This window comes from Lontra canadensis, unplaced genomic scaffold (assembly GCF_010015895.1).
Source record: "Lontra canadensis isolate GAN:19392208 unplaced genomic scaffold, GSC_riverotter_1.0 scaffold93, whole genome shotgun sequence".
NCBI classification, from domain to species: Eukaryota; Metazoa; Chordata; class Mammalia; order Carnivora; family Mustelidae; genus Lontra; species Lontra canadensis.
Window position 1 is genome coordinate 7,825,292 of NW_022631087.1, and position 20,107 is coordinate 7,845,398.

The 20,107-nt window shown below is 42.1% G+C and overlaps 1 protein-coding gene across 2 annotated transcripts; it reads right to left on the reverse strand.

Moving 5' to 3' along the window:
- Window positions 1-45: 45 nt before the first annotated feature.
- Window positions 46-19,607, reverse strand: DDX17 (DEAD-box helicase 17). Of its 2 annotated transcripts, none has more exons than XM_032836676.1 (13): window positions 19,316-19,607; window positions 14,795-14,945; window positions 14,281-14,380; window positions 13,547-13,680; window positions 13,177-13,242; window positions 11,330-11,471; window positions 10,804-10,964; window positions 10,544-10,716; window positions 10,090-10,200; window positions 9,777-9,838; window positions 8,307-8,366; window positions 4,076-4,312; window positions 46-3,065 (listed from the first exon to the last, which is right to left on the reverse strand). In XM_032836676.1, the coding sequence occupies exons 1-13, from the start codon at window positions 19,363-19,365 to the stop codon at window positions 2,560-2,562; spliced, it is 1,953 nt and encodes a 650-aa protein (XP_032692567.1). In that variant the 5' UTR covers window positions 19,366-19,607; the 3' UTR covers window positions 46-2,559. The 2 variants fall into 2 exon arrangements, with proteins under 2 accessions (XP_032692567.1, XP_032692566.1); XM_032836675.1 differs by having other exon boundaries at window positions 4,070-4,312.
- Between the last annotated feature and the right edge of the window lie 500 nt (window positions 19,608-20,107).

Here is a 20,107-nt window from a genome sequence, read left to right on the forward strand (position 1 = left end):
ACTGGACTCTAGTTGGAATTTTCAAGCAATAAAAAAGTTCACACCTTATTGTCAACAGTGTTTTATTTATACCTACAAAAGAAAACAAGATGGTATCAAAAGGACAATTTACAAACTAAGAAGAGTAACACAGCTCTTAGCATCCTGTGCCTGAACATCACGCATCTACACATCGTTCAAGTCTTAACGCAACAGGAATGTGTTCAGAGACCAGCAAGAACGTGAACAGAGCACTGATCCTGAGCAAAAGCCACCAACCTTTCAGATGAGAGAAGTCCACACAATGAATTGTTAGGGAGGAACTGGGGAGCAGCAGCCCCATAGCTTAAATAGTTTCACCCAGGACTGCAATAGAACTAGCGTCACATGAGGACTCTTCTGCTCATGCTCTGAGGCAAAGGCAGAACCTGAATTATAAGTGACAAAAAAGCAGAAGAGTTACTCTAAAGCTACATAGGAAAAACTCTGCTAGATTTCAATTGTGCTCAGGCCACAAGAGCTTTTGAGATTTGGAATATGCTGTTGTTTTGACTTATGACCACAACATCCCTGGCGGAAAAAGGGAAGCAAGCAGCAGACCAAGTACCACGTGCTTGCCCAGAGACCTTTCCCACAAAGGGATGCTTGAAGACCTGCAGAGATAAGGACAACACCCCTTGTGGTGGCACCTGTTTAAAAACAGTTTTGGTGCAGAAAGTAGTATCTATAACGGACTGGTCAGGGCTTAGACCAAAAAACAGTGATTTTTTTTCTTTTTGGCAGGGAGAGAGGGGGCACTTTGGTTTTACAAGCACAGAGCAGTTTTGTCAAGTTTTCCTGTGCCTACCATCCTCCCTCAGCCTCAAATTGAAGAAGGGGGAAAAGGAAGTAAAGTTAAGAAGAAAATGGGGGGGGAGGGAGAGACAACACGTTGGAGTTCTTACATGCGTACGTTTCAGCTTATGCTGGACAACCTACCTGTATGTTGCACATTCAACCACACTTTTCAGAACCCCTCAGAAACCATCCCTTCTCTCTCCCTGAAGAATTTTAAAAAGAAAAACAAAGAAAAAAAACCCAAGTATTTAGATATTATAAACCAGCAGGCACCCTCAGGCCTTAGCCGAAGGATGCAGTGGAGCGCTCCCCCTTTAACTACATTATTCACGAACACCCAGTAAGAGCACAACGAATTAATACTCTAACACTGGATATGGAAGAGAGTCTGGGGCTGTCTGATCTCCCTGTCCTGTTACAGTGAACACGAGAGCGGAAAACTCCTCCTAGGCCCATGTGCTACAGAGGTCTCAGTAAAACAGTATCACTATGAAGGGGACAAACTCACCTACCTTCAGGAAGAAAAGTGAGGATTTAGGCTTTAGTCCTCTGTAACTTTCCTTAAGCACTACCTACCTGTAAAAAGCTGAGTGCAAAAGGATGCTGAAGAAAATGTGCATCCAAAAGCTGTTACAAAGCACTGCAGAGAAGAGTATGAAGAGAATTAAGAGCTTTCTTAACAGACCCCCAAGGTTCTTTATTCAAGATAATTTGGCCAAAAGGGCGGAGCAGCTAGCAAACAGGTGCTTTCATTCTAGCTCTACAGGTGAGTTTAGAAAGAAAATTTGCCAGAGTATATTCTGTTTATAATCAAAGGTGGTTTTTACACTGCGGGGTGAATGCATACTTAACTGGTTAAGTTATTTAACTGGTTAGTGAATTTCCAGTGAGCATTTATGTTCATTCTGCTCCGAGCGGCTATCTAGTCGGAAAATGAATTTCACAGATGGTCCCTGGTTATGTGGGGAAGAGAGACAGGCAGTTCCCACCAGATGCTGAGATGCTACATTTAACCATTGCAATAAACACTTGGGGTTTTTAAATTTAAAAGATACACTCAACTCAAAAATTCAATGTCTATCTGGACTAAAATGGTTATTTTTCAGTAATTGGGAAGGGGCAAGGCAGAATAGGAGGGAGACAAAACCAATCAGGAATTTTTTTTAAACTGTCAAATGCGCTTAACAAGCAATCAGCCGAAATGACAATGGCGAAGAAAGCACTGTCTTAACTCATCAGGCCTGAGGAACATTAAAAAACATTACAGAAAATGTGCGGGGAATTCCCTCTTGGTTTTCTAACCCAGTAAGGAAAGCAACCTAAAGCACAGATGCCATCTTCTGCAAAATTCAACCCTTTACCCTCCCCCCTACCCCCCCAACTCAGGACAAGAAAATGGGCTCCCACAAAAGGGCCTAATACCTTACTTTTTCTTTTAAGATGAAAAATAGCTCAAGTATCCTCAACATGCAAGAAGTTGGGGAAAAAAAAAAAATCTCTTCCAGTCAGCTCTCTCTATATATGTTTTTACAAAATCTGTTATTGCAGACTGGATCATTTTGGCGGACAGAAGAAACCTGGCAGTGAATTCTAACTAATCTGCATGAAAGACAAATCACAATGGTTGGGGAAAAAATAAAAAAAGGAAAAGAAAGAAAAAAGGGGAAGAGAAAAAAAAAAAAGGAAAGACAGCGTTCCTTTAAATGTAGTAAGTCTGCACAAGTCACTACCACTTGAGTGGCTTCATTTACGTGAAGGAGGAGGGGGAGGAGGAGGAGGGGGGTACTGGTAGGCAGTCTGCCCCATGTAACCTATCATACTGGTAGCTCCCGGAGGCTGTGCAAACTGTTGTGACATCAGTGGCTGTGGCTGCTGCCCAGACCGGCCTATCCCACTGAACTGCTGGCTAGAGCTCTGTGAACTTCTCCCAGTTGAGGTGGTGCTACTAGCCCCGTAAGTGCCAGCGCCATACTCTTGGGCTGTATAGCCACTGGTGCCATAAGCAGCTGCCCCATAGGTGCCTTGACCATAGGTGTATTGGCCTGCTTGTGCTCCAAAGGCAGAATTTGGACTTCCGTAGCCACTGCCGTTAGCATAACCGGCTCTATCGGTTTCACTACGATCCCGATAGCTGGCAGAGTCTCTCCGGCCACCATCTTTGACTCCTCGAAGCCTCCGGTCACACTCATCCTGATACATCAGATTGGGATTGTTGGCTGAAGACGTGGTCCGGTATCGAGAACGACCTCCTGAGGGGAGGACACGAGGTATTTTTAATGCCAGTAATGCCAAATATACAACCCAACACAACCAGATGCAAAAACTCTATGAGGTACCAAAGTATTCAACACCCTTTCTCGATCTTTAGCTAGGCCAGCCTCCACATCAGTTACTTTGAAACTATACCAATAATTTGGTTCTTTAATAGGACATACTCAAAAGAATGAACATTCCACTCCTCACCATTTTAGGTCCCTTTCCCCTTTGAGGATTTACCAAGAAACACAATCTTCAAAATGCAGGAACAATGGGAAAGAAAGTTTAGGTGACTTACCACAGGTTAAAAAACAAAAGACAAGCGGCTAAGTTCAGACCACCCTCCCCAGACCCTCTACTAGTACGCAGTGGTTCTCAAACGTTCCTTTGTGGACCTGATGGCATTGCAATTACCTCACAAGCTTTGGGATCCTAGGCACAATTCCAAACCCACTTAAAAAACAAAAACCTTGTTATTTAAGAAACGTCTTGGGTAATTTTAACAGCTTCAGCATGCAATTCAGTTTGGGACAAAATGATAACCAAACTGGTAGTCAAGAAGCTCTGATCCTAGTGTATTTTGCAACTACCCAGTTTTCAGAGTCATGAACTACACCTGTTTCTAAGACCACAGAATAGTGTGAACTCACTCATCTCTTCCCCTGGAAAGCCAAAAACCTAATATACACTGAGGCTTTTGAAGGTATTAAAAGCAATCAGAACTCAGCTTAATTCTGAACATGCACCGTGTACTTCCAAACACAAAGGTCAGTTTTACAGCACCGTCTACAGAAATACTGGGCTGCAAAAGGACAATCCTGACAGCACCCCTACCCTTCACGTGGTCTCACTTAAGAGAGATTATGAAAAACTACTAATCACTGTCCCCTGTTATTAAGCAACATACTCAAAAAAACCCAAAAACCCCAAAACCCCAAAACGGCACAATAAGCACAGAAAGATACCTTGGCAGTACCTGGAAAACTCCAGGACTTACCCTTACCCCCTCCTCCGCCGCCTCCTCTGTGGTCCACCAACTGCATCAGTTTGGGATTGATCGCCTGATTAGCCTCTTCCAGCACTTTGATCAGCTCTCTGGCCTGCTTTAGGTTCCCTGGCGTGAAGAAGGTGTACGCGGTGCCCTTGTTGGTGCTACGGGCTGTTCGGCCAATACGGTGCACATAATCCTCTGAGCTGTTTGGATAGTCATAGTTGATCACAAACTTGACATCTTCCACATCTTCCAAGCCAAGGACGAGTCAGAGCGGAGGGTTGGTGCGGCAGGGAAAGAGAAGGTAAAGGACATGCCAACAACAGGTGGGAAGCACGAATGCAGATGACAGCAAGAGGAAAGAAGATTAAGTTAGTAACCACTCTGAACAGGAACAAAAAAAGACTCATCCCAACAGAGTAAAAGAGGATTAATGATTCTCGGGACATGCACAGGAAGTGGCATCTTTATCAAGCTGTAAAACCCCAAGGGAATCCCATCCAACCATCCAAACTCCTGCCTCTGTAATTTAATCAATATACCGGCAGGAATTGTCACCAAATTCCGGTTCCTTTTCAACACTGGAAATGCAGAAGGTAAGTGGTACTACCGATAAGGTACAAGGTCAAATTACTTCTACTCTGTTGGGAGAAGCCTGGCAAAATCTACCAGTAGTATAACAAACTTACCTTTAAACCAGTCACAGAGCAAAATGAAAAAAGAAACTTCATATACTTTATTACTACATTTTCAAGGAGTCTTAACTGAAATATTTAGATTAAAAAATGTTTGCTCTCAAATTTTAAAAAACTCATCAAAGCCAAAGTTAAGTACACACCTATTTTCCTTTGCAGAATTATCTGAATTAGCTTTCCCCTTTCAATTACAAGAGCACATTACACTAAAATTTCACTGTACTACCAAACCAAGCCCAGCTCTGCCAAATGAGGTGTTTTGTTTTTGTTTTTGTTTTTTTTTGCTCAACTCAAGGTTATTTCAACTCAGTACTTGCTTCAATTATCGAAGATTGTCTACATAACCTGGGAAATTAAATAGCCAAAGAGGGTGGGAAAAACCATGAAACCTTGAGATACAGTTTAATGTTCTATCCACTGCTGGGAATTGAGTTCAATAACCTCCTACTAATGCTTAAAGTATGTAAATGTTAGTGTAATGCTTTCAGCTAAATGTATTATTTTTACCTACTTAAACAAACAAATCTAATATAACAAAGAATCCTAATGTTTTGTGGAAAAAAAATCTGCATTTTACAAAGAATATTCAGAAAATATCCTAGATAAAACACAGATTTTTGTGATATAAATAATTAAAAAACATTCTCTGTTTGTTACCAGACCGATGCACACTCCCTCCTCCTTTGGGAAACCGCTGCAGCCGATCCCGTCTCTTTGCCTTTTATTTTTGGCGGCCTCCTTTCGAAAACTCCGCCTTCTGACACGGGACCACTGGAGCGCGGGGAGCATGCATCAAGGGTCCGTGGCAGTGAGAAGTCCCCACACACGCTCGCTCTGTGAACTGGCTTAGATGCTTCTCTGTAGCCCCATTTGGTTGCCAAGCGCCGGAGAACCTGGGTTCGGGTAAAAATTTCAGGTCCTCCAACGCCTCCCCCAAGGATAATTGGGGTGATTGTAGAAAAAAATAATTAATAAAAAAATGTAAGTTACATCCAAAGGGTCAGACTGCATCTATTGCCCAGACTGGATTAATTTCAGGGGAAAGGGGAGATGATTAAAAAAAAAAAAAAAAAAAAAATTCAGCTGTTGTTAAAGGGCCTGTGAAGAAAGGGGCATGAATGTCTGTTTCTTATTACAATAAAGGCTCCTCAGTCTTTACTGACCCCTAAAGTCCTGAAATCACACCAGAAAGGCGAGAAGGCAGTTATCACAGGGGGCAGCGTGAGTCTCCGGCTAGGCTCGTTGATGCAACGAAGGAAAAACAAAAATGGACGCGGCCAGGATGGACGGGAGGTGGGGGATGGGAATCAGGCTCCATGGCCAGGTCTTCGGAGCTGGGATAACGCTCCTTAGTCAGTCCCACGGTGTCTGACCATGGGCAGCAGAGCAAGCTGAGGGGCTGCACTGAACGCGCAGATGTGTGCTTTCCTAGCAGAAAGCACTGGGGACTGTGGAGTCAACAGTTCAGAAACTAAGACCTGGGGGTATTTCTGGAGGCCTTCAACAGGGGACAGACATGGTGCCAGGTCTTCACACTAGAAAGGTGTCCTGTGTGTACACACAGGGCTGGCTCAGGGCACATAGGAGCAAGCGCAGAATCTGGTTTTCTCCAGTCAAGCCTGCCCTGATGTTACTTGTGCGCTGCCACAATATAATCTTGCTGCCTTTAGAGAAGATGCTGTAGCAGGATAAGAAATTGAGAAGTTAATGTTTTGGCCAGCTGCCTAGGAGAACAACTTTCTGTCTGACAAGCCCTAGGACATGGCCTGAGCATCCGATCGCTAAGTGGGCGGGACTGAAAGGAACCAACAGGCTCATCTAGAGCGGCTTCGGGCCAATGCAGATTTGCCTCGGCCATGTACTGAGTGATCTGCAGCTGCTAGCAAAGCTTCTGTTAAAAAACAAAACAAAATAAATTCAATACTTTTAGTTTCACAGTGTGTAGTTTAAACAAAAAAAAAAAAAAAAAAAAGGAAAAAATTAAAACTATCCCAGTGGAAAGGGACTAGTGGCTTCCTGAGGAGGACTATTGTAAAACTACGGGAAGTGAAGAACTTACCTGAAGGGAACATTTAAGAGGCCATCGCTCGACAGGAAGTGAAAAAAGGCCTGGTGACTCAGCTGAAAATTGCACCCCTGTCTGTGAGGTAGAAGCCTTCACTTTCCAGGATCTTGTAGGACCTTGGTCAGCATTCTGCCATTTTGGTGGGTTTTCCCCCTCCTTTTGATTTTTACAAGGCAGCAAACAAGGGGCCCGAAACAAGCACTGATGCTGAGTAACAAGAAACAGACTCAGGTACCTTCCCTCTCCCCTCACGTGGATGAGTGGGGGCGGGGTAAGAGTCTAAATTATTCTAATGGCAGCCAATTGATTTGGTTTAGAAATGCAGGGGGAAAAGGAACAAATATTTTTAATTGTCTAGGCAAGATGCACAAAGAAGCTACCAGCACATAGCAAGCCTGTTTAAAAACCACCATCACTGAAAGCTTTTGTGTAAACTGCTTTCAGGCCTCAGCCTCTTCTCCCAACAGGCCCGAGTTCTAACCGCACAGATCCAGACATGACCTCAGAGGGCAGAGACAAGTTTCAGTCATGGCTGCAGGTCACCACCTCTGAAGGAGGGAATGAGGAGTGCTATGTATAGAAAGCCTTCATTCTTTTGTACTCCGGCTGAACACTTATCCCCTTTATGTTAAGTACTGTAAGGGAATACGGTACTTCTCACCTTACTAGGCAAGAAATTAAACACCTGCCAATAATTTAAAAATATCTTTGTGATAGAGATAATGTCATCTTTTTCTAATACGAAAGTTTTGAGTTCTACCTGTTTACCTCAGAATAACGGGATAAAGTACCACGAAATTGTTCTTTAAATCTTAAATCATAATGGGTGGAAAACTCCAGAAGAACACGAGCTTCAAATGAAGTTCTTAAATTGGGAAACAGCACACTGACGATATAGAACATGGGTGGGAAGAGGGGATAACTGAGTGTCCATGATAATTTTACACCAGTAAATAAAATTGGGCAATGTAGACTTAACTGCTGAATGATAACGTATTTATAGACTTATTAAATCCCAAGAATATATTATGTTAGCATTCATGGAATTGGGCTTCCACATACACGTCTGGTACAGATAGACTGGTATTGGGAGGACAACTGTGGACACAGCTTCTATCAGCCAGGTTCAATCAGGCTCCTTCTACCCAGCCAGGAAAGAGAATAAGACCAGGAAGAAGCTGAGCTGTTCAACTGAACGTCTCCGGCCCCTCTAACTGTTTCCATAGTCATGCCTAGGCCCTGCTGCAGACCAAAGCCTATTTGTCAGGAGCAGGAAGAGACTTTGAAAATAAAAGGAAAAACAAAAGAACAAAAAAACAAAAACCAAGGTTAAAAGAAGTTGGGGGGGGGTCACACTTTGTATTCTTCTCTTGTAAACAATTATCTCAACACACGTATATACAAACTCTAGTTTGAAATGACAAACAAATCTTTAAACCGAAAGATACATATACCATTGACAGAGACCCGTATCTATACAAACCTAGCCCACGGGAGGCTACATCTGTGGCAATGAGGATGGGCGCCTTTCCTGAACGGAACTCTGTAAAACAAGCAGAGTGCCAAAAAAGCCAAGTTATACAACCAAGGCTAAGTGGTTACCTTTATAAAATGACCATACAAACATTCCTAACCATCTGGCCTTTTTATTTTACCAGGTTAAACTTCAAATAATGGTGTCAGAACATGCCAAACTCTTTTAAATTCAAGGGAAACCGTACTTCTTTGAATATCTTTATTATACTCACTCGTAACAGAGAAACAACGGACAAAAAACCACCTCTAATAATGAAGTACTACTAACTGTGTAGCAATTTGTAACAAAATTAACATGAGCTAGAATTTTTCTCCCAGGAATTACGACACTGAGGTTACCTTCCAAATGAAATAAAGCCAAAAGTCGGGGGTGGGGAGAAAGCAATTTTAAGATGTGGTATCAAAGGAGAAACACTACTTTCCTTTGAAATAACAAAGTATGTGTATTAGTCTCTGCCCCTGAGCTCCTAAAACCCTTATACAGAGATGGTTAGGGGAATCTTTTATTCCTGGTTCCTGACACAGAGACCCCAAGTCCCTCAGAATTTCCTGAGTGATGAGAGTTGTCTTGTGCTGAGACACTACTTTGTGGAATCCCGGAGAGCTTCGGGATGGGGCTGGTCACTAGAAAAACCAAGCCATGCTTATAAGGGAGCTTGGAACTTTCAGCCTCACCCCTCATCCCTGGGGAAGGGAAGAGAGACTAGAGATTGAATTAATATTATCAATCAGGCCTATGCTATGAAGCCTCCATAAAAATCCCCAAAGTAGGAACATCTGGGTGGCGTCATCCACTGGGTGTCCAACTCTTGGTTTCGGCTTGGGTCATGATCTCAGGGTCGTCGTGAGATTGACACCCACATAGACTCTGAGCTCAGCGCAGAGTCAGCTTGAGAGTCTCTCTCCTTCTCCCTCTGCCCCTCCCCCTGCTCAACAGCTCTCTCTTAAAAACAACAACAGTAACAACAACCCCCCTCCCCAAACCCCAAAAGCATAGGGTTTTGGGTAATTCTCCAGGCTGATAAACATCAGAACATCAACAAGGACAAGATCTTATTAAATAAAGGGTGGTCTAAGTTATGAGAAAGTATGAACAGCTAGTATTACTGACCTTCAAGGACAGTAGAGATATGTTACAAAACGTCCCTAATACTCATTTAACAAGAGCAAAGCTGGGCCAACTCTGGCCTACAGATTCAATCTGGCAATATCTGTCTTAACTATTTTACCACAACAAAGCAAGACTGTTTCTTTACATACTGCCTATGACCATCTTTTTGCTATTACATCAGAGCCAATGACTGTGACACAAGCCACTGTACAGTTTGCAAAGCAGAAATATTTACTTCTTGACCCTTTACAGAAAGTCTGCCCATCCCTAAAACAGAATATGGACAATGTTCAGTTCTGAACTCACCATTAAGTACCCAATCTCTTTCTGGTTGACTCTTGTCTCCATGGATACACATAGCTGGCCAACTGTCAGAAGAAAAGTGACCAATATTGCAGAAATACTTTAAAGACAGGTGAACTAAACTTTAAAAAGCACTACCACACGAAATTCTCAAGGTTTATTAGGCTACATGAATAGATTACCCTGTCCATCTGAAGAGCTAAGTGCATGTCAGATATTACTGAAATAGCACAGAACATCCATCACACCAACTTACAAAGACCTACTGAACTGTATATATAAAACCTGCGGCTAATTACTTCCGCGCAGGACTCACCCATCTCTGCGCATCCTTCGAGTGAGGTCATCACAGCGTCTCTTTGTTTCTACAAATATTATTGTCTTATTTTCTTTCTCAGCCATTATTTCCTCCATGAGCTGGATCAACCTGAAGACAAGACGAATAAAAATGCACACATTCAGAGCTGACCTCCCCATACATAATGTAAAGGCTACGTCTACAATATCAACTCCCCAAAGCTACAGTACTTTCTTTTCACGTTTTTTATACAGCTGGTAACTATGTGAACTGGGACTTAATTTTAAGGGTGCAGAATCCTTGCTTGTAACCACAATGCTCTGGAGAATGAGATAAAGAATGGATAGTTGGAAAGCTAGTGCTGCTTTTACTGTTTTGGGGCCTCAAAAAATTTCACACTTCTTCAGTGCTTTACTCTTGGGAGGATTATTAGGAAAGCTTTAACAGCATCATCGAAAGAGTAAAATCTTACTTGTGGTCTTTTTCACTTTCCATGCAGACATCCACAATCTGGAGGATGTTGTGGTTGGCACTCAACTCCAGATTGCCCACATTGATCTGGGTGTAATCCCGAAGGAAATCCTCTGCAAGCTGTCTCACTTCTTTCGGCCAGGTTGCACTCCACATCAATGTCTGCCTGTCAGGCTAGCAGGAAAAGAAAAGCTTTCTTTTAGGCTAAGGAACTGTGACAGCCAACGAGCATAAAGACAGGGTATCATCAGTTTTACACACCCTGATTTGGTCCACAATCTTACGTATCTGCGGTTCAAAGCCCATATCAAGCATCCTGTCAGCCTCATCCAAAACAAGGTAAGTACATCGGCGAAGATTTGTCTTTCCTGACTCCAGGAAATCTATCAGGCGTCCAGGAGTAGCTATACAGATCTCAACACCTGTAACACACCACCAAAGATGTGGCCAATTAAGAATTCTTTGTGAACATAGTACCAGTCTCAGCTAAGAAGTGCCAGCTCTGTTGGCTGCATTCGATGCTACAGAGCACTAGCTGAATTTTGACACAATACTTGGAAAGCATGACGTTAACAGGATTTATGTATAATCATCAAATCGCCACAAAGTTTCAGTCTCTAACTACATTAAACATTCCTTTAATAGCAATTTAACCACACCTGAGAATTTCTAAGCTGCTGAAACACTTTCTATTCCCAACAAGAACCCACTATTTTATTTTCCTCTCCAACTTCACTCATAAAAACTGGTAAAAATGAGAAAAATCATTAATTTTTTAAAAAATTACCTCTCTCCAAGTCTCGAATCTGAGGACCTTTAGGAGCACCTCCATAAATGCAAGTACTCTTCAATCTAGAACATTTGCCGTAGTCATCAGCCACCTGCTGCACTTGCTGGGCAAGCTCTCTGGTAGGAGCCAGAACTAGACACTAAAACAAACACACATTTAAGACACCTACCCCAAGTTAAAAAAGAAAAAAACCCAAAAAGGTCATCTAAGTTCTTTCTGTATTGTCTAATCTGGTACTTTAAAATTATGTGAGGAGATGGGAAAGGTACAGGTTAAGACAAGTACACTGGAATGTGAAAAAAAAAACAGTATTTAGCTTATGAAATGACACATGCTTATGATACGGAATTTACTTTTGATACAGGATGCATTATAGTCTGTATGCTATTTGAGTGAATTTACAGATTGTTACCTACTTTTAACTAAACAACTCTTACAAGATGAACAAGTGGCTTTAACTATGGATTAACTATTAGGAAAAAACCAAATGAATAAGGAAATAGTGAAGCAGATACTTCTCTGACCTCTAGCTTAAGCTCTTAGATTTGTGTAGGCAAAAACAATGACTTATACACAAACACCACTAAATTAGAACTCTTTGAAATAGGTTATCATATGCGTGTTAACAACACACCCTGTTTTGTGTACAATTACAGGAGATATCAGCTAACAATAATGAAGCTAATTCTACTAGCCATAGGGAATATATTTCATATCACAAAGTAACATATTATCCTTTCTGTGAACCACACTGTAACAATGTACTTGTTTATAAAAACATACCAAATGCAAGCTCCTTTTTTTTTTTTTTTTTTTTTTAAAGATTTTATTTTTAAGGGGCACCTCAGTGGCTCAGTAGTTAGGCATCTGCCTTCAGCTCAGGTCATGAACCCAGGGTTCTGGGATTGATCCCCGCACTGGGCTCCCTGCTCAGTGGGGAGCCTGCGTCTCCCTCTCCCACTCCCTCTGCTTGCATTCCCTGTCAAATAAATAAAATCTTAAAAAAAAAAAAAAAAGATATTATTTTTAAGTTATCTCTACACCATCATGGGGCTCCAACTTGCAACCCTGAGCTCAAGAGCCAGTCAGGCATCCCTCAATTCTTAAAAAACAGGTTAAGAAGGTATTAAAAAACGTTCCATAACCACTACACACATTTTACACAAAGTAGCTTAAGTGAAAATAATCAAGCCAGAAAACCATACTTCCCTATAAACATTTACAAAAATATTACTTAACCCGGGCACCTGGGTGGCTCAGTGGGTTAAGTCTCTGCCTTCGACTCAGGTCATGATCCCAGGGTCCTGGGATCGAGCCCCACATCGGGCTCTCTGCTCAGCGGGGAGACTGCTCCCCCCACCCCACTGTCTACCTCTCTGCCTACTTGTGATCTCTCGCCCTCTGTCAAATAAATAAATAAAATCTTTACAAAACAATATTACTTAACCCCAAATAATACACAGCCTAAATCTGATTTACATGTACATGGCAGGGACATCATTTGATACTTCCTTATTCCTCACAGAATCAACAAGCAATTCAAAACTGTATTAGAATTTACTGCAGAATAAATGCAGTATTATGAAGCAGTATGAAGGCAGTGCGCATGGAGGTTAAGAGTAAGACTGGTTCAAATTCAAACTCAGCCACTAACAGCTGTAGGACTTCAGACTGAGCACTTAATAGCGCTGTATCAAAATTTTATCAGTAAGGCAGAGGTAACTTCATTTCCAGGTATGGAGGGTGGGTTGGAGAATGAAATCCGAAAACACAGGCCAAGCACAGTGCCTGAAACACAGTTATCATTAAATTGTGCTTATTTTTAGAATTATGAACACACTTACAATTGGGCCATCTCCCCTTTCCAAGTACGGCTGGTGGTTAATATGGACAATCGCCGGCAGCAAATACTAGGGGAGAAGGGGAGAAAGAACAATAGTCTTTATTCCAAAACTAAGCCATTATCCTAAATTATCACAGTTAACTGATAACGCCTAACCACAAAAGTGAAATCAGAACTCACAGCTGTTACACATTATGTGCAAGGTAAATTTGAACACAAAATACTTGCACATATTTCCCATCGCTAAGAAACCTGAAATATTACCTATACTATCTGAATTAGAATTTTTTAAGAATTAAGAATTAACAGGATAATCAGAATAGCAAAATAAGTTACCATCATGTTAACATTCCCTCGTTGGTGGTACCTACCGCCAGAGTCTTCCCAGAGCCAGTCTGAGCGATGCCCACCATGTCTCGGCCACTGAGAGCCAAAGGAAATCCCTGGCACTGAATTGGAGTTGGTTCTGTAAAGTGCTGATCCATCAACACGTCCATCACATATTCTGTTAAGGGAACAGATGTCAGCACTTTTAGGTACAACTAAGGACACAGCCAGAATTCTAAAAAACTGTTCAACTGATCAAAGGAAAGATTTACCCAGCTTTGTATCTCTCCAAGAAAAGTGCCATTTCTTTCTTTAGTTACTTAATCTCTGACCTGCTGACTACTACCTCAGAGGACTGTTGCCTGAGCTATCTATCCCCCTTCCCTTCAATACTTTAAAACCATCGACCTAGCATCTCCAACAGAGCATGGGCACATGGTTGTTGGTCACATATTATTTGCCAAGTTATACCCAGCTAGAAAGCCAATTCTTTGTTTTCTAAAAGGCAGAGGCAAAACTTCTAGAGAAAGATGAAAAACTCGAAGTTTTAAAGAACTTACAGATAAGCATAAAAAACTCTTATGCAACAATACAGTATTTACTTCCAGCCTTGAAGTTAAAAACAAAACAAAACATATATTACCATCTTTGTGAAAGGTTTCTACTTGCCTCTTCAACAAAATACTGAACCTGAATCAAAACCTTTAAATAATCCATTACCCATATGTACTGTTCAATAAAAATTAACAATTACAATCCTGGTTTGAAGAACACTTACGTGGGAAGTTAGCATGATGGAAGGCAAATACAGGTTTAGGACAAACATCTCCCCCTCTCACTGTTATTTCCTTCTTTCGGCGTAGTTCATCAACCTCATACTATGGAAGAAAACACAGTTTAAAAAAAAAAAAAAAAAAGAGTAAGTTATTCCAAACATGCAAAACTTTATGTTCCAGTAAAGCTGAACAATGATCTAATCCAGGATTATACTGGAAAATACACCTCTAACAGCTGTAACAGCACTTTCATACATATTTAACCTTCAACCAATTTGTAAGGATCCCCCCCCCACAACTTTGTGAGTCAATGTAGCAAGTGGTAAGAGTTCCATTTTCCCCATGAGAAATACAGATACTCAGAAATACTGAAAGTAATCTGCCTACAGTAAGAACTAGGAAGAGGGAGAAATAGTGGAACTCGGGACCAAGTGCTCTTTCCATCATAGGCCTAATATGTCAACTTGGTCATTATTGTGTATAGAAAAGGTAAATAAATCAATCCCCAAAACTTACCGGAGTCAGCCTTGCCACTTCTGGGTGTTCTACATAAAAATTCTTCTCAAACTTGGGGAGCTCACTCAAATCCCACTTCTTTTTACGTAAACGCTCCCCAGGATTACCAAATTTCTTCGGGGGAAGGCCACCACCACCTCTTGCACCGAATCTAGAAACATCAAAATTTTTAGTTTTTTAGTATTTTAAAAGCAATATACCTTAGGTGGCATAAAACAAGCAAAAGATTTTCTCTTAGGATACTACCAGCCCCCTCCAACAAGTATTTTTTTTAATTCTTATTCAAAGGAATGGAGAAAAAGTTTGTAACTTCCTTTACAATCCAATAATATTGTTACAGGTATGATTACAATTATATGATTACAATTGCTGAAAAAAATCAAACTCCTATGTTTAGAAAACTAATAGGGGTTACAACCAGATTCTAGAATCACTGTAAAGGTTTGAAATTTTATTCTGCCTTTTATGGTATGATTTTTAACAATTTAACTTCTCCGTACTCGTTTCTTATGTAGACATAATACTATGACTTCGGAGACTGAGATGAAGATAAAGTGCTTAAGAAAGTATCTGGCATAGTAATCACTCCGTACATGTTGGCTTAACTGTATTCACTGAGCAAATAGTCACTGTACCAAGTAGTGTTTTAAGTGGTGCTGGAGATACTAAATTGAGTATAACAGAAGTCTCTATTCCTGTGTAATATTCAGACATATATGCAAGGGAAGACATTAGCTTATGTTCAAAATTAAAGGCAATACTGTGGACAGGTTAAAAAAAAATGTATTTCAAGCCCAGTTGCCCCACACTTGGAACAGTATCTTGAACCTTTTATCTAGAACTGTGATAAGCACTCCTACTGCCTGCTAATCTAAAGAAAACTACTCCCCCCCCCCCCCAAGACTAGTAGGCTACTCTTCCGTTTAGTATGCTAATGACCAGCCAGAACTGTTTTGACCTCTTTTTCCTCTTCATCCCCACCTTTTTGTTCCCAGGGAAATAGTATTATTAACTATAAACCGACCATAAAAAGTAAGTCTTAAGGTTTTACTTAAGTCCATTCTTTTCAGTAATCTCTACACCCAACACGGGGTTCAAACTCACGACCCCAAGATCAAGAGTCACATGCTCTACTGAACCTGCCAGGCACCCCTTATTTAAGGTTTAAAAAACTAACGTTTAAAGCCAATCTTTGTTTTATCTAACATTCCTAACAGACAAGTTCAACTGGAATACAAACGACCACGGGGTAAACTCACAATGTTCCAACTTTTCCTAGAACGTGAAAATGGGTCTTCATTTCCATACTTCAACCTATTAAAGTGTGGGGCATTGCTTCTTACACAAGTAGTATACACTTACACGGTGTTTTCATCCAGTTTCCTTACTCCTGAATTTGAATTTAACTTCCCTTTTTCACTCTAAGCCACTCATAACATCATCTTGCTGATGGTTCCACTTTGTAACTGACAGGCAGTAGCTGCATTATTTTAAAGGGTCTCAATTTCCTGGAATTCGAAGTGTTCCTAAAACTTACTCAGCTAGACACTTCTCTAAATACAAACATACAATGACTGATGGCGGGAAAATTTTCTTGGGACCACTAAGTGTCTTCACTGAATAGGTAGAACTTGATGGATTCCATTTACACTACTGAACTGGTAAGAGAGATCAGGAATCAAAACAGAAGCTAAGACATATCCATATACTGAAGAAACAGTATCGATTACATCTTCACCTTGCCCTCAGGCCCAAAGCTTAATACTGAACAATCATCTTTAAAGACCACTTGGATCAACTCCCCCCGCCCCCCGCTTTTTTTAACAAATGAAGCAATGCAGATCTGTAATAGTTAAGACAAGTTTTTAGATTGTTAGGCTTACAAAGAATTGTAATACCAATTTTTAGAGACTGTCACCCTAGTTTATAATAATTTACGTGGCTCCTAGAAGGTGCTGTTTCAATGCTTCTCCTGCATTCCAGTGCTACCCGGACCTTAAACTAATGATCCACAAGAACACACAACTCTTGGAAAGTGACATTCCTTTTAAGGCTTATTCAAAGGAAGAAAGGAGGTTTCTCCCATCTCTCTATTGCCCTGACCATTTAACCAAGATCCATCATTCTACACCACAGATGTAATTTGAAACACGGTTCTTTAAAAATATGCTGTCTTCCACCTTTCTAATTAAAGCTTCCCTCAATATTCAAGATGGCCTCTTACTCTTACAGAATTCTTGCCATCCTTCAAAGATGCACACATCCTAATCCCTGGCATACTATACTGTTCATTAAATATTTTGATTGCTTTGCAATAAATGCAGGTCTGAAGATTTATGTATTTACATGCAATTATCATGCTAGTTTAAACGTACAAGGCACACAACTTGGATTTTACATGTACACTGATCACACTTCCATTCCCTTTTCCAAATAATAATCCATTTCAGCTTCGTCAACATTCAGTTAGGAATACAGATATTCAACCGGGCAATTCACAGACCTGTACCCCTGGGGCTAATAATACATTATATGTTAATAAAAAATAGAAAAATTTTTAAAGAAATAGTAATTAAAAGAAAAGGAATATAGCTATTCAAATCATAAATGAAACTTCATGGTGAATGGAGAATTAGGACACAGACCTTACAAAAAACTGCCATTTTGTTTCAAGGTTTTAAAGCTTTAAAAAAAATGTCATCTGATAGTCAATATGGGGTTAAGTATGGATCAGTAATTCACTTTTTCAAATCAATTTTTGTTAAAACATATATGGTTAAACTTCTAAACCAAACACCCACATCCAAGAGAACAGAACATTATCAGTACCTTGGTAGCTCCCTGTACCTATTTCAAGTTTACAAACCCTGTACCTACCACCTCTAATTTTGCTTTTTGAGTCTTGTCGTATGTATCCTTATAGGTATCATCCTTTTTTACCACAACTTGCGTTTTCACTTGTTTGTGAGTCATCCGTGTTGATGTACGTTTTCTCTTTTCACTGCTGTATTGTATTCTACTGTACGGACACCCCCACTTTATCCAGACGTAAGAATGGTTTCCAATACTCTCACAAACAGTGCTGGTAAAAACATTTTTGTCCATGAATCCCGGGGAACATACACAAGGATTTCTCTGGGCTTTACCGTCTGGGGTATAAAGCTTAAGAGAGGGATTACTGGGTCATTTTCTGCTGGGTAATGTCAAATTCTTTGTCTTAAGTGGTTGCACTGAAATTCACTTCTAAATATAGCTATACTGTGAAACACTAAGCAAATATTCCACTTTTAGCCCTCCAAATTTAACATTATGTATTTTCCTTTCTAACCAGGTATACATTTTTTATTTTGTAATTCGGGTGGTAATTGAAGTGCTTGTGACTAGAATGGGAGTCCTGTGTTTGAACCGCAAAAGACAATGTTTGGAGAAAGTATCATTAACAGAACACCTACTACTAAGAGACAATTCCGCGTAGCACCTCAATTCCCAAGAACAATGCAAAGTAAAGGCAATGACGATGCCCACTAGGCTCACAGAAAGGTCCAGGATTGCACAAGGTCATGTATGTATCAATAACTGGCTTTCCATTACTTTTTATCCAGAGAAAAGAGGTTTATTACAAAAAAGTAACAGCACAGAGGAACATCAATCTCTTAATCAACTTTTTCCTTTAACTGACGTTAAGATCTCAATCTACTATCTGGGAAGACTTCAGGTTTAATCTTGTTAACTTTCAACTGTGGCATTATCCCATCGAAAACTTTCTAACCACGCTGGGAAAATACCCCAGGCCAACTGGAAGAAAAAAGAACGCACTATGGGGAAGAACCCTGCAGTAACAATTAAACAAAAAAAAAACCCCTCCCTCCTCAAATATGATCATTTAGATGGTGAACAATTCCCCTGCTACACTGTCCAATGTGCTCCCTTCGAATTATCTGAAATACGACTAAAGGGGATTTAAAGATGTATTTAAACTAGGAATCAGGCTCTTGGTCGCTACTTTGCAGTGCCATTCACAGTCCTCTCTGGCGACAGATAACGTAAGGGAAGCCATTTGGCATCAAGCTTTTCCCAGGCCGCACTCGGAGACCTCCTCCTCTTCTCAGCAAGAACATCCGTGTTTTACAGAGGAACGCGGAGGCCTGGAGATCAAATGACTTGCCAAATCGGCGGGCCTCGAAAGCCGGGCAGCGAGGCGAGGCCCGGCCAGGTCCGCGGCGCTCGGGGGCCGCTCCCGCTCCCCGCCACGACGGCGGTCCGCAAAGAGGGGCTGGGGCGTCGCCAGGCCGCCCCCCCTCGCCGGGTCACCCGTGATCCCGGGGCGCAGGCCCACCCACCAAACCGCTCTTATGTCCCAGGAACGCCTCGCCTCCCCTTGTCGGAGGCGTCGGTCCCAGACCCGCAGTTCGCTCCAGGTCCCCCTCTCGGCCGCAAGCTGCGGTTCCCTCAGCAAACAACCTTCCCCCTCCCCCCGGCCCACGCACACTCGAGGCCTTCCCTCTCCCCCTCCCCCCTTACCCTCCACGGTCACGATCCCGGTCCCGGTCCCCAAAGCCGCCTCCGCGCATGGTCCCAAACGGATAAAGATCTGGGAGCGGGGCACGGATGGCCGGGCTCGGGAGGGCCTGCGGCTCCGGTCTGGTGACGACCGATGGCGGCGGCGCCTCCGCTGTTGGGGCGGCGGCAGGCGCGGCGCTCTCTCGCTCCGACGCGCTGTCTCCCGTCGCAGACGCCACCGTCGCCGCCTCTCTCGTCGGAGACGGGAGCAAAACACAGAGAATCGGGGTTATAAAAACAGTGGGTAGGTTTGGCTACGCTCAAACCCGGCAGTGCCGCGGTTTAGGCGTCTCCTTCCTTCCCAGCTACTGCACAAAATGGCGGCCGGCGCTGAGACTGCTCCAGCTTAACGCTACGTACGTCGGAGACGATACGTAAACAGCGTCTTGGAATAGCCCGAGGGCTTAGCGGAGTACTAAGGTTATTCTTGGAAGCACTTTACGTCACTTGCGCAGACGGGCACGTTTTGCAGTCAATAGAAGAAAAATAAAGTACGAAGCGGGCGTAGAGCTCTCGCGCCTCCTGAACTAGAACGTGGGGTGGGGTGAGGGGGAAGAGCCTCCGGTGCGACGTAACATTCTTTGCGTCGTTACCCGGCCCACTATTGCGAAGATGCGCAGTGTGCGTAACGCATTCTGTTTGGAGAATAGAGGATTTTGCTGGGTTCCGAACGCGAGCCGGAACCCGGCCCTCCTTGTGCAAGTTGCTTTGCAGACACAATAACTGTCCTCCATATTGCAGTCGCAAAGTGTC

Excerpts from the sequence above, each read along its gene's own strand:
- DDX17 (XM_032836675.1), bottom strand. The coding sequence starts at position 19,365 with ATGCGCGGAGGCGGCTTTGGGGACCGGGACCGGGATCGTGACCGTGGA. Across the intron at positions 10,717-10,803 it reads AGATTGTGGACCAAATCAGG|CCTGACAGGCAGACATTGAT; the intron begins GTGTGTAAAACT and ends TTTTCCTGCTAG. Across the intron at positions 3,066-4,069 it reads CGGCGGAGGAGGGGGTAAGG|GAGGTCGTTCTCGATACCGG; the intron begins GTAAGTCCTGGA and ends TCCTCCCCTCAG.